The sequence below is a fragment of the Canis lupus genome, chromosome 7, assembly GCF_048164855.1.
Source record: "Canis lupus baileyi chromosome 7, mCanLup2.hap1, whole genome shotgun sequence".
Classification (NCBI taxonomy): Eukaryota; Metazoa; Chordata; class Mammalia; order Carnivora; family Canidae; genus Canis; species Canis lupus.
Genome location: NC_132844.1, coordinates 29,810,420 through 29,823,817, shown reverse-complemented (window position 1 = coordinate 29,823,817; position 13,398 = coordinate 29,810,420). Strand labels below are relative to the sequence as shown.

General features: G+C 37.6%; 1 protein-coding gene across 6 annotated transcripts in view; it reads right to left on the bottom strand.

The window, feature by feature from the left end:
• The window catches only part of IBTK (inhibitor of Bruton tyrosine kinase), a 100,062-nt gene extending 87,425 nt beyond the window's left edge, over positions 1 to 12,637 (bottom strand). For 5 of the 6 annotated variants that reach the window (XM_072832246.1, XM_072832250.1, XM_072832248.1 and 2 more), the window contains exons 1-2: positions 12,430 to 12,637; positions 1,262 to 1,958 (exon numbers count right to left, since the gene is read on the bottom strand). In XM_072832246.1, coding sequence (XP_072688347.1) covers positions 1,262 to 1,582 — 321 coding nt within the window. In that variant the 5' untranslated portion in view covers positions 1,583 to 1,958; positions 12,430 to 12,637. The remainder of the gene's footprint in view (positions 1 to 1,261; positions 1,959 to 12,429) is intronic. The other variant, XM_072832251.1, reaches the window with a different exon arrangement.
• Positions 12,638 to 13,398: the final 761 nt, after the last annotated feature.

Sequence of the window (13,398 nt, the reverse complement as noted above, 5' to 3'; positions counted from 1 at the left end):
AAGCCCCAAATCTTGACACCTGAATGGCAATTCCTATGACAAGAGAAAATCCAAGGATGCTCATAAGCCTGACAGGACTAGGAGTCATCCAACTTTCTAGCAGAAACTGTTAAAAAGGTGAGGTTTTAGAGGTGGGAGAGGATAAGAGTAGATCTTGTTAAGATGTGTTAACTCTTACCAACCTAGCTTTCTGTATAAAATAAAGTAAGGAAATTGAACCAATATTCAAATGTTTTAGATATAAGAGGAATTACCAGTACTATTAGTAAACTTTTTTTAAAATCACAAATAGATGAAGACACTGAAGATAAACTCCCTAATGTGACCATAAATTCCTTGAGGACAGGAAGTGTTTTGCTCTTCTCTGTATCCTCTACAAACATGACAAAATGCCTGTACAAAAAAAACTTTTCCATTTAAAACTCATGACTTTTGACTGTTAATGTGCATTCATCAGTGAAATGACATTGGGATACATCTCAGAAAACTTCATTATTTGACTATACAGTACAACAAACCTAGATTTAATTTACTTACTGGAAATTTCAATTCAATTAAACTGACTCTATTTTTTTTTACAACTATAAACTATATCCTAGCCAAACAAGAAGAAACATAGTACCCAAAAACAGTCCTTAAATGTTATATTTCAATAAGTAGTGCCCTTTTAAAGCTAATAACAGTTACAGAAAAGTATATCATTTTTCTTAAGAATACTAAAAGATAAAAAAAAAAAAAAAAAAATACTAAAAGATGGGCAGCCTGGGTGGCTCAGTGGTTTAGCGCCTGCCTTGAGCCCAGGATGTGATCCTGGAGACCCGGGATTGAGTCCCACGTCAGGCTTCCTACATGGAGCCCGCTTCTCCCCCTGCCTCTCTGTGTCTCTCATGAATAAATAATTAAAATATTTTTTAAAAATATACTATAAGATACATAATACTGATGAAATGATAAAATGTGTGGGATTTACTTCAAAATAGTAGGAGATAAACAAGACAGGAGGGACATGTATAACATAACTAGCCAACAGTCTACTATGTATTAGAACTTTGGTATATGCTTAAAATCTACATCATAAAAAGTCTAAATAAAAATATATATGGGATTTGAATTCTAAAGATGAGTCAGTTACAATAGTAAAAGATAACAAACAATTGATAAGAACAAACTCAAATCTCTAGAAAATAAATGGGGTGTTTCAAACAGACTAAGAAAAACATATACCACACCAAACAGTTTTAAGTAAACAAATGATACTTACCTTCAAGAGAGACCAAACACAATCAATATGTCCATAAAAAATGCTTCTGTGCAAAGCTGTCCATCCTGATTCCTTGTCTTTCACCAGCAGATCCACTCCTTTCTCAATAAGCCAATCTAATACTCCTTTCTTTCCACAGGAGGAAACAAGGTGGAGGGCGTTTCTGCCAAAGGCATCTTTGATAGTTGCAGCATTGTAACAATAACTGGAGAGAAAGGCCTTAATCTGGTTTTCATTCCCCTTTGTTACGACAGAAAGGACATCCAAAGCATGCTTCAGGGATCGACACTTTGATGTGCAGTCAGGGATGGAAGAATTCATCCTAATTGTTTTATTTATACTGCTTAGTAGTTCTTCAAAATAGTTAAGACTAATTTTTAAAAATAAAAAAGCCAGGACAAAAAGGTGCTATTCAGTAAGATTTATAGAGAATAAATGACTTGTTTAGGATTATAATTTAAATCCTCAATGGCAATAGTATAAAACTATATATCTTTGTACAATTTATTTTGGCACTTAAATCAAAAAATTATAAATAGTTCTATAAAGTTTATATCAAATGCAAATTCTTTATTAAAAAAAAACTTTCCACAGTTTATAAATTATTCCTGGAATCAAGCACCAAGGGGGAGTGAGGAGGGGAACTCCCCCTCCACACTGTGTGATCCTTTTAAATATCCATAATTGCAAGGGTGACCTATAAAAGAAAGAGAAAGAAAAAGTAAAAAATACAAAATTTACCCCTCACTCTCAAGTGCTTTACAACTACCTCTATATTTAAGTGCCCCCTAAAAAAATAAGTGCCCCCAATTCCTATTTCAAACACATAAATAAATAAAAATGTATCACCTTTTCACCTTCATACTTCACATCCACAGAATTCTAGAACTATATCAATCAGCTTTACCACCTTTTGTCCAGTCTCCTGTTTGGGGTCAACCCCTGTATCTGTACTTTGGAGTCCATCGCTTTCTTTCCAAAAGCTTCATTCCTTCTCCCCTGTATTTTTACACTCTACTGGCTATGTCCCCACAAATTATAAGCACACTTAATTCTACCATCTTTATAACAATCCCATCTCAAAACTTTACCCCCTAAAATTATTTCACCACCATCACCATCCAACACCACCCATCACCACCACAAAAGCCAATCCTCTCTCTCATCATTCAGTTTTTATTAAGGGCTAGACACTGTCATAATGTTCTCTGTGCCTGGAAAGTCCTTCACCATACGAGCAGATGATAATTAAATATCAGGTATTAAAACAACTAGGTATCAACCTGAAAAAAAAACTTTTAGATACTTATTTATACCTTATACCAATATAAATTCCAGATGGGGCAATGATAAACAAAAATAATACCATAAAAACACGAGAAGCATGGGAGATTCCTTTTTACAATTTCAAAGTACAAGAGGACTTTTAAAGCATAATCTGAAATTTGAGAATTATAAAAATTATAAAAATTTAATCAGTTTAAAGCCTACATTAAAAAAAAAATTAAGACAAAAAAGGAGAAAATCTACCTTACCATATAGTCTCTACAAATTAGAGACCAACAGAATAAAACTCAAAGAATATGATATTTTCAAAAAAAAAAGGGGGGGTAATTTAAACAGATTTTTTTTAATAGACTCATCTCACTCAAAAGATATGTAAATTAAAACTATAAGGAGATACCATACAACAACATGAATGGAGCTAGAGAGTATAATGCTTAAGCAAAGTCAGTCGGAGAAAGACAAATACCATATGATTTCATTCAAATGTGAAATTTAAGAAACAAAACAAATGAGCAAAGGGAAAAAAGAGAAAACTCAAGAAACAGAGCCTTAATTATAGAGAACAAACTGATGGTTACCAGAGGAGAGGTGGGGGGAGGGTTATATAGGCGATGGAGATTAAGGAGTGCACTTGTCAGTGACGAACAAAGGGTGATTCATGGAATTGTTGAATCACTACATTGTATCCATGAAACTAATATAACACTGTTAACTAACTGGAATTTAAATAAAAACTTAAAAAAAAACTATAATAAGATACCACTTTTTAATCTAACAAGATACAAAGATCAAAAGGTTGATATTATGTACTGATAAGATTGTAAGAAAATACATACCTACTCCATTGCCAGTAAACATATACACTCACACAATCTCTTTGGAGAGCAATTTAGTATAGTTATGAAAATGTAAAATACACATTTTTTCTGACCCAAACAATTTTACTTCTAGGAATTTATCTTGTAAAACCTTACATTATGTGTGAAATGGCATAAGTACAAGAATATTCCCTGAGTCATTGTTTGAAATAGTAAAGCATGGAAAAACCCTAAATAGCTAAAAGTATATCCATGCAAAAGAGTATTATTCATGCATCAAAAAGAATGAAGCAACTATGTATTTTTTATATGAAATAATCTCTAAGATACACTGTACAATGTTCTTTAAAATGAGATGTAAATTAATACTCTTTCTGGAAAAAATGTATATGTATTTACATGATTATGCATGAATATGTACAAAAGATGTCTCGAAGAATACACAGGAAAATGGTTAACAATAGTTCCTATGGAGAAGAGCACCACTAGCTGGAGACAGAAATGGAAGGCACACTTACTTATATTTTACGATGACCCAATTTTGAATGCTTTACCATGAGCATGAATATCTATTCAAAAATAAACATCCAAAAAATAGAAATACTAATATATTGATTAGACAGACTGTAGGAAAATCTAGAAAACTCAGCCACCATATAAGAGCCTTTATTTCCTTTTTTCCAGTATGCTACACTGTCTGCTTTCCCCTGTTCAGATCTGGAAAAATGAAATACAATGTCAACTATATGATATGATAAATTACTATTCTTCAGTTTCTTTACTTCCTGTTAGAAAACTAACCACCTATATATTAGAAATTTTATATCTAGAGTGAACTACTTTCCATTCAACATTTCTCCATCTTTTTTTTTTCTTTTCTTTTCTTTTATTTTTAATTTATTTTTTATTGGTGTTCAATTTACCAACATACAGAATAACCCCCAGTGCCCGTCACCCATTCACTCCCACCCCCCCGCCCTCCTCCCCTTCAACCACCCCTAGTTCGTTTCCCAGAGTTAGCAGTCTTTACGTTCTGTCTCCCTTTCTGATATTTCCCACACATTTCTTCTCCCTTCCCTTCTATTCCCTTTCACTATTATTTATATTCCCCAAATGAATGAGAACATATAATGTTTGTCCTTCTCAGATTGACTTATTTCACTCAGCATAATACCCTCCAGTCTCCATCATCTTTTTATTTATTATCTCCTAATTATTTTTCTTTCAATATTTTTGTACTCTGGATTTTATTTTATTTTAGTCCTCTGGATTTTTTTTAAGATTTTATTTATTTATTTGAGAGCGAGAGAGAGCAGGAACGGGGAGGGGAGAGGGAGAAGCAGACACCCCACTGAGCAGGAAACCTATTGTGGAACTTGATCCCAAGACCCTGAGGTCATGATCTGAGTCAAGGACAAACATTGTATGTTCTCATTCATTTGGGGAATATAAATAATAGTGAAAGGGAATATAGGGGAAGGGAGAAGAAATGTGTGGGAAATATCAGAAAGGGAGACAGAACATAAAGACTCCTAACTCTGGGAAATGAACTGGGGGTGGTGGAAGGGGAGGAGGGCGGGGGGTGGGGGTGAGTGGGTGACGGGCACTGAGGGGGACACTTGACGGGATGAGCACTGGGTGTTATTCTGTATGTTGGTAAATTGAACACCAATAAAAATTATTTTATTAAAAAAAAAAAAAAAAAAGCAGACGGTTAACCGACTGAGCCACCCAGGCGCCCACCCCAGTCCTCCGTATTTTAAATAACCAGTCAATCCATTTCATAATGGTTAGATTTTAAAACTTTTATAACAGAAATTCTATATAAATTCTCTTCTCCAAGGAACTGATCATAAATACTTAACAGAACAATCTTAAAACCAAAAAAGACTCCAAGTAGCCAAAGCAACCTTGAGAAAGAAAAACAAGGCTGGTAGCAGCACAACCTGTGATTTCAAACTATATTACAAACTCGTAATTAAAACAGTAGGATATTGGCATACAAAGAAACACACAGATCAATGGAAAAGAAATCCATGCATACATGATTTACAACAAAGGAAACAAAAACACACAATGGCAAGAGGACAATCTCTTCAATAGATGGGTGTTGAAAAATTGGACAGCCACAGGCAAAATGAAACTGGCTCCCTATCTTAAATCATATGCAAAAATTAACTCAAATGGTTTTAAACACTTATAAGACCTGAAACCATAAAACTCCCAAAAGAAAACAGGGAGTAAGCTCCCTGACATCGGTCTTGGATATTATTTTTTTAATCTGACACCAAGAGCAAAAGTCACAAAAGCAAAAATAAACAAGTGGCACCACATCAAATTAAAAAGCTCCTGCACAGCAAAGGAAACCATCAACAAAATGAAAAACCAACCTACTGAATGGGAGAAAAATTTTTGCAAGTCATACATCTCACAAAGGGCTAATCAATCTAAAATATTCAAAGAACTCATACAATTCAAGAGCAAAAAACAAACCATCTGATTAAAAAAAAATGGGCAAAAGATCTAAATAGACAATTTTCCAAATATGCCCAGTGGTACATAAAAAATGCTCAACATTACTAATCATCACGAAAATGCAAATCAAAATCACAATGAGATATTACCTCACTCCTTCAGAATGGCTATTATAAAAATAAATAAATAATTACTGTTGGCAAAGATGTAAAGAAAAAGGAACCCTTTTACACTATTCATGGGAATGTAAATTGATACAACCACTGTGGAAAATAGTATGAAGGCTCCCCCCAAAATTAAAAACAGAACTACCATATGATCCAGCAAGTCCGTTTCCGGATATTTATCCAAAGAAAACAGAACACTAACTTGAAAAGATAGATGGATTCCCCATGTTCACTGTAGCATTATTTATAATAGCCAAGATACGGAAACAACCTAAGCGTCCATCAATGGATAAATGGATAAAGAAGTTATACATACACACGCACACACACACACAATGGAATATTATTCGGCCATTAAAAAGAATGAAATCTTGCCATTTGCAACAACTTGGATGGACCTCAAGGGCATTATGCTAAGTGAAATAAGTCAGAAGAAAGAAAATAGCTTATGACTCTTATATGTGGTATTTTTAAAAAACAAAACAAGCTCACAAAGAGAACAGATTGATATTTCTAAGATGGGGGTAGGGGTGCAGAAATGGATGAACTAGTTCAACTGGCTTTTTTTTGTTTGAAATAAACTGAATGAATTTTAAAAATAAAACTTAAATTCCCCAAAATACTTTATTCATTTTAATTTTTTAAAGATGATTTATTTATTTGACAAACAAAGAGCCCACGCACAAGCAAGGGGAGCAGGAAACAGGGAGGGAGAAGCAGGCTCCCTGCCAAGCAGGAAACCTGACCCGGGGCTCCATCCCAGGGCCATGGGATCATGATGCGAGATGAAGGCAGACACTTACATGACTGAGCCACCCAGGGACCCCTCATTTTAATTTTTTAAATACACACTGAGTGACCAGAAAAACACTTATGAGGCAGTTATTTAGAGGGACCAAAAAAAAAAAAAAAAGGGGGGGGGGGACATATGATGAGTTTACTGTATGTATAGGGAAACCTCCTGTGCATCACAGATAGTGCAAATCTGCACTTTTAACTCCCATTTCAAACCACATTAAGAGTCAAAAGTCCTAAATTTAACTAGTTCTTCCCTTCCTGACTTTCCCATCTGGAAGTGACAGCACAGAATTAGAGGACTCCCAATCCTCTTTAGCCTCAGTTGTTTCTACTAGTCTGTATGTTTTATAACTTGATATAAGCCTTATAACATTCATCCCAACTGTTGATTGGTATCAAAAACAAAAAGGTACCAAAGCTTCAAGTAGTTTAAAATGTGAAAACTGGAAAATGAGATACATGGCAAAATAGTCAACTGTAGTTAATTTCATTCTTTGGAGACTCTAAATATCTTCCCACCTTTGTAGTTTTAGTGTATTCATAATACCTGAGAAGAACTACTTATTGGCAAATAACTCAGACATTACATGAAAGAATTAAGGTATAACTACAGAAAATTCCATAACTGTTACTATATAGACAATTTAAATGGGAAAAAAGGGAATATTAAATGTAAAAATCATAGCATACTACAATATATAGAGAAACATATAGAATACTATGAACATAAATATGGAAGTGACTAAGAGCTAGAGTTTCTTAGAGTCTTACATATTTGGATTCAAATATAGTAATGCCAGCTGTTACTAGTTACATAACTAAAAATTACATAATCTCTCATTTCTTCATCTGAAAACAAAGACAATGTCACCAACCTCACAGGGTTACTGTAAATGAAATTGCTTAGTCTAGTACCTAGAACAAAACAGGCAATCAACAAATAATATCTTTTATTACTAATATTACTTCTGTAACAAAAGGGTAACAAATTTAATCTCAAAATTCATGTTTGAGTTTCTTTCACCTTCTCTGCAACCTGGTTTCCCTAATACTTCTATACTTCTCCAATTAAACTACATACACTAAGATTACCAAAATCACCTCCAAACTGCCAGATACTTTTAGCTACTCACAGTTGTTGGTTTTTTAAAGATTTTTATTTATTTATTTGAGAGAGAGAGAAAGAATATACACATGCAGGGGGAGGGGCAGAGGGAGAGAAGCCAACTCCCCACTGAGCAGGGAGGCCCACATGGCTTTGGATCCCAGAACCTTGAGATCATGACCTGAGCTGGAGGTAGACGTTTAACTCACTGAGCCACCCAGGCACTCCACTACTTTCAGTTCTTATTTTATTTTACTTACCTGCTTTTGGTCATTAATCTGGCATTCTCCTAAGGTATTTAGGAAGGGATACCTGAAGCATTTAAGCATGGACTCCATCTCACCACATCTTCCAAAGACGTTATCTCTACCCCTTACCTTCAAATTTTGGGCTTCTCTCAATGTTTCATCCTCAATCTTCTTTTCCCCTCTACTTCATATTCTCCCTGGGTAATTTCAATCTCTTTCTAGCTTTTAACTGTAACTGATATGCTCATAACCCCCAAATATGTCTTCTACCCTCACATCTTTCCTAAACTCCAGGCCCGTATTTCCAATTACCAGTGTAAATGTTATTTATGCATTCAGCAAATGCTTACTGAAGGCAAAGAAAGCAATGAAAATAAATATTTATTAAGCACCTGATACATACTGGATATCTTACATATCAGAGAGGTTTAAGCCACCCAAATCATAGCACCAATAAAAGAGGAGTTAGAATTTAAGCATAGATCTGTTTAACAGCAAAGTCCACGCTATTTCTACTACACTACTGCCTCTCCAATGAATCCACAGCAGGTCACAAGGTACTGGAAATGCAAAATAAATACAAATATTTTAGATAACATGAAAAAAATACAAGTTCATGGATAATACTTAAGTGAAACTACAGCTCATTTAACATCTGCATTCAATGAACAAAATTTATTACCTATTATAATCTACCATCAAAGGATCACAATTTGATAAAGGAGACTGATTTTATTTAAACAATAAAAACATGATTATAAACTTATAATAAAGATAAAGCAAGTGACTCATAGAAATAGGGAGTTGACAAGAAAGAGATATTTCCCACATCAGGATGTACATGTTTGCCTGATAAATTTAGGGTGGGTAGGCATTCAAGGCAGAGGGAACAATAAATATAAATGAAAGCATTAGAATCATTTTGGTCTATTCTGAAAATTCCAAGTAATTCAGAAGACAGAAAAGAGTGAGGCCTAATATATACACACAGATGAGTCAGATTATAGACAGCTTTCTGTGCCTTTCTTTAGGTCTAAAGAAAGTGAGCGATTCAGAGACACACTTAGATATATTTAAGCTCTTGAACTGACAAGATGTGGTGAACTCCCAAGTTTCTAGCCTGATTATAGATAGAACAGCCAAGAAGTAGAGTAAGGGTTAAATACTTTGGAAATTAGAAAAACAAAACAAACTTTTAAAAACCAACAAATAAAAATTAAAGGTGAAAAATTGTTTTATATGTGAATATAAAAATGCTGATGGGAAACGGAGTTGGAGCAGTATAGCTAGCTACAGGCAATTTTGTTCAGCCTTGAGCACTGGGCCACCACAAAGGTGTTAGCCAGTAGAAGTAGAGACCTCATAATTGTTCCACTTATCCTTGGTTCGGAGTTTAGGTATCTTCCTAAAACACAAATCTCATCATGCCATTCTCTGACAAATCTAAGCCCAATATCTATGTTTTATGTGTTAAGGTTAGTCTTGTGATCTCAGGAAGAGGATATCAATTAGGCCTGAAGATCATGTAGCATGTAAAATTCAGATCTAAATTCAGAACACCGGAGCTAGGAACCCATTAGTACACCACTGACTAAATAATCCTAGACAGGGATCCCTGGGTGGCGCAGCGGTTTGGCGCCTGCCTTTGGCCCGGGGCGCGATCCTGGAGACCCGGGATCGAATCCCACGACGGGCTCCCGGTGCATGGAGCCTGCTTCTCCCTCTGCCTATGTCTCTGCCTCTCTCTCTCTCTCTCTCTGTGACCATGATAAAAAAAAATAATAATAATAATAATCCTAGACACATTACAATTTCCTAAGCTTCAATTCTCTCACTTGCAAAAAGTGGGGAACAACTATTTATCTCCTGAGTTGTTCTGAAAAATAAATGAGACCATTTATTCATATGTAAGCACCCAACAAATGTTTCAAAAAAAGAATGGTGGGTAGGGGGAAGAGGACATATTAGTATACAGGTCACAAAATGGCATTACTTTATATTAGAGTCCTTTCTGCTTGGAATGCTTTTCACTCAAACCCTTACATGACTGCCAACGTGCCCATGAGTTACAAAACAGATATCGACCATCTTCTGAACTATGATACAGACAACCACAGGCTTTACTCAAATTTCAGACTCATATTGCCCCTTTATATGTGAGAACCTTCATTTTACAGAAAGGAAATTTACGTGAAAGTTTAAGTAGCCTATCCAAAATCACAAATACAGAAAAGTTTACTCTAGATTCTATCTATTCTACTCTACTCATATTGCTCTCTCAAAATGCAGTTAGGAAATCTTTAGTGAGAAATAGAATAGTGTAGTATGAAAAAAGTTATCGTTATTTGTAGTCATAAGAATTAGGTTCCTACTATCTAAAACCTTGGACAAATAACTTAATCTCCCTAGTCCTATTTCTCCATCTGCAAAGTTGATGATAATAACTTGCCCTGTTAGTATGTCCCTTATGTACACAAAGGTTTTAAGTTCTTGGATATCCTATTTCTCCCTATGTCTCACTCTATATATATATATATAATCAGTAAGTAGATTTGTAAAAGCACTAATACCAAAATATCTTTCTTTTAAACTTGTATCTATATTAACTGTTACAAAGCTACAAATTGTAACTCAAAATTAAAGAGTTTAATTTTTTTTAATTCCTTCTATAAGCCTTGAAAATAATTCTCATAACAATTTTAAAACACAAGCACTTCCTTCCTTAGGAAATTAGTAATTTTGCTTCATCAATATTATTTTAGTCTAACGTTTTCCCAAATATTTTCTTGGTACAAAACAGAAACTTCAATGCTTTATCAGAGCAATACTCAGTTTCACAACAGAAAAATTCTCCCAAGTTTTAGGGGGCAAGCACATCTCTACATGTAGCAATAAATTACTGACCTATTGATAACAGTAAACTGACTTTGATATTACTTATAATAATAAACCAAGTAATACGGAGCTCCTTTATGTAATAGGTAAATTCACTTATGGTCTAGTGAACTTTATACGGTCCAAAAGTATAATGAGTGTAAAAGAATTTAGTAAGTTCCTTCATAAAATTTAGTATACTAAGAACCCTCAATACAAGTTTCTTTGGGGTTTGGGTTTTTTTTTTTAAATCATGGAACAGCCATTTTTTAAAAAACTTCTTGAAGTAAACTCTTAAGTTTCCGCAAGTATCTGTAACAAATTCTTTTTAGAAAACAGACCTTGGGCAGCCTGGGTGGCTCAGAGGTTTGGCGCCACCTTCAGCCCAGGGCCTGACCTTGGAGACACAGGATCGAGTCCCACGTCGGGCTCCCTGCATGGAGCCTGCTTCTCCCTCTGCCTGTGTCTGCCTCTCTCTCTCTCTCCCTCTCTCTCTCTCAATCATGAATAAATAAAATCTTTAAAAAAAAAAAAAAAGAAAGCAGACCTTTCTGTCCTCATCTTTGTTTCCAAAACCAATAAAAATCAAGGAATTCAAAACAGAGAAAGGAGTGAGAAGATCAAGAAGCGGCTATGCAAGGATGTGAATCGGTACATCCTGGGTAGAGAAACACACTCACAGAAGTCACATTCCTTCAGTAATTCTGATAAATTTCGAATTTCAAACGCCCTGCTTGGAAGCATGGGAGGGGGGAGGGGGCAGCTACATCAATTTCTGCTTCCTGAAAAATATCTTTAAGTTTTATTAACTAGGCTGGAGAACAGTCGTCAAGAATGTCCGTGCTCACCGATTTTGCTGCTGAACTACAACTTTTTAGAACCAGGAAGCATGATCACAATAAAAAGCCTCTGTCCTGTCCCCCCACCCCCAATAAAGAACCGGTCCCTTTTCACGTAATGGTCGACTGACGCAGAATTTCAGAGTCAGTGTCACCATAGTGGAATAAAAATAGGTGGCCCTACGAAGGGGCAACGCTTCAAAGAACGGATTCGAGTCCCAGGCTTGAAGGGAAGCGACGCGGACAACTGTCTTGAGACTAGCAAGGCAACAACGCTGGAGGGCGTGTCGGGCAAGACGGCAACGTAGCACGTCGCACAACAGACCATTCATACGCGGCGCGAGGCTGCGGGAAGGCGGAGGCAGGGAGCCCGGCCACTCGGCCCGCTCCGTGCCTCCGAGCCACTGGCTTCCCTCCCCGCGGCCCACCCGCGCCACTGGCGTCCCCGGTCACCCGCACCCTCGGGAAAGTGAATACTGTGCCACCGCCCCCCGGCTGAAGAGCGCCGGCGCCTCAGCCCGCTCCGCACGCGGAGGCCGCGCACAGCGCTCCCTCACCAGTCGCTAGATGAAAGTGCGCCGGTGGTCTCCGCGAGACGGGCACACAGCGGCGCAGGGACACATCCTCAGTGAAGACAACTGGAGAAACCCGACGGTGCCAGGAGGAGGCCGATCCTCAGACCCCGGCCAGCTGTGGAGGCGGCTGCAGCTTCAGCCGCGACTACAGGCACGGGGAAGGGGGGGGGCAGGGAGAAAAGGCCGGGGCGGGCGGGACCCAGGAATAAGACGGGCGTTGATTGGCTGCGGCTCGTGTGTGCCTCCTGAGGATTGGCTGCGGTCCGCCCAGAAGGCCTCGCGTGGCAGCCCCTCAGCTGTGGCCTTTCCCGGGACCCCTGAGGGAACTTGACCCCTGCCGGCCTCTGGCCCCCGGCGCAGGCCGGGGCGGGGCGGGGCCGCGCGGCCGCTGAGGGCTGTCAGCCAACAACGGTGGTGGAAAGGTCCCTTTCAGGGTCAGCCGTGGCGGCCTAGGTAGGAACGTCAGCTGCAGACTTGGAATTCAGGATAAACCCGGTGGGGAGAGAGCCCCGGAGACCTGGCCGAATGCCCTGGGCAGCCAGTCACCCTGCTGCAGAAGCCAAATGCGTAGGCATCTTGCACAGGAGAGTTCTCCCGTTGCCCTACCAGTGGGGTCACGGAAAAGCCAAAGGCGTTGCCTTGCAGAGACGCAGCATCGCCCTTCCCTTCCACCTCGTACACCCGGATTGTAGGAGAGTCACTCCTTTGGTCCGAAGGCGTCACTGCCTTTCTAGATTGCTCCTGGGACCTGCTGCCCACCAGGGTCCCGTCACTGACGCCGGGCTTGCACTACGCTTTTCCCCATTTAACTCAGCATCCAAGGCCGGTTTTAAAAGTAATGAAATAAAATAATAAAATAAAATAAAATAAAATAAAATAAAATAAAATAAAATAAAATAAAATAAAATAAAATAATAAAATAAATAAAATAAAATAAATAAATAAAATAAA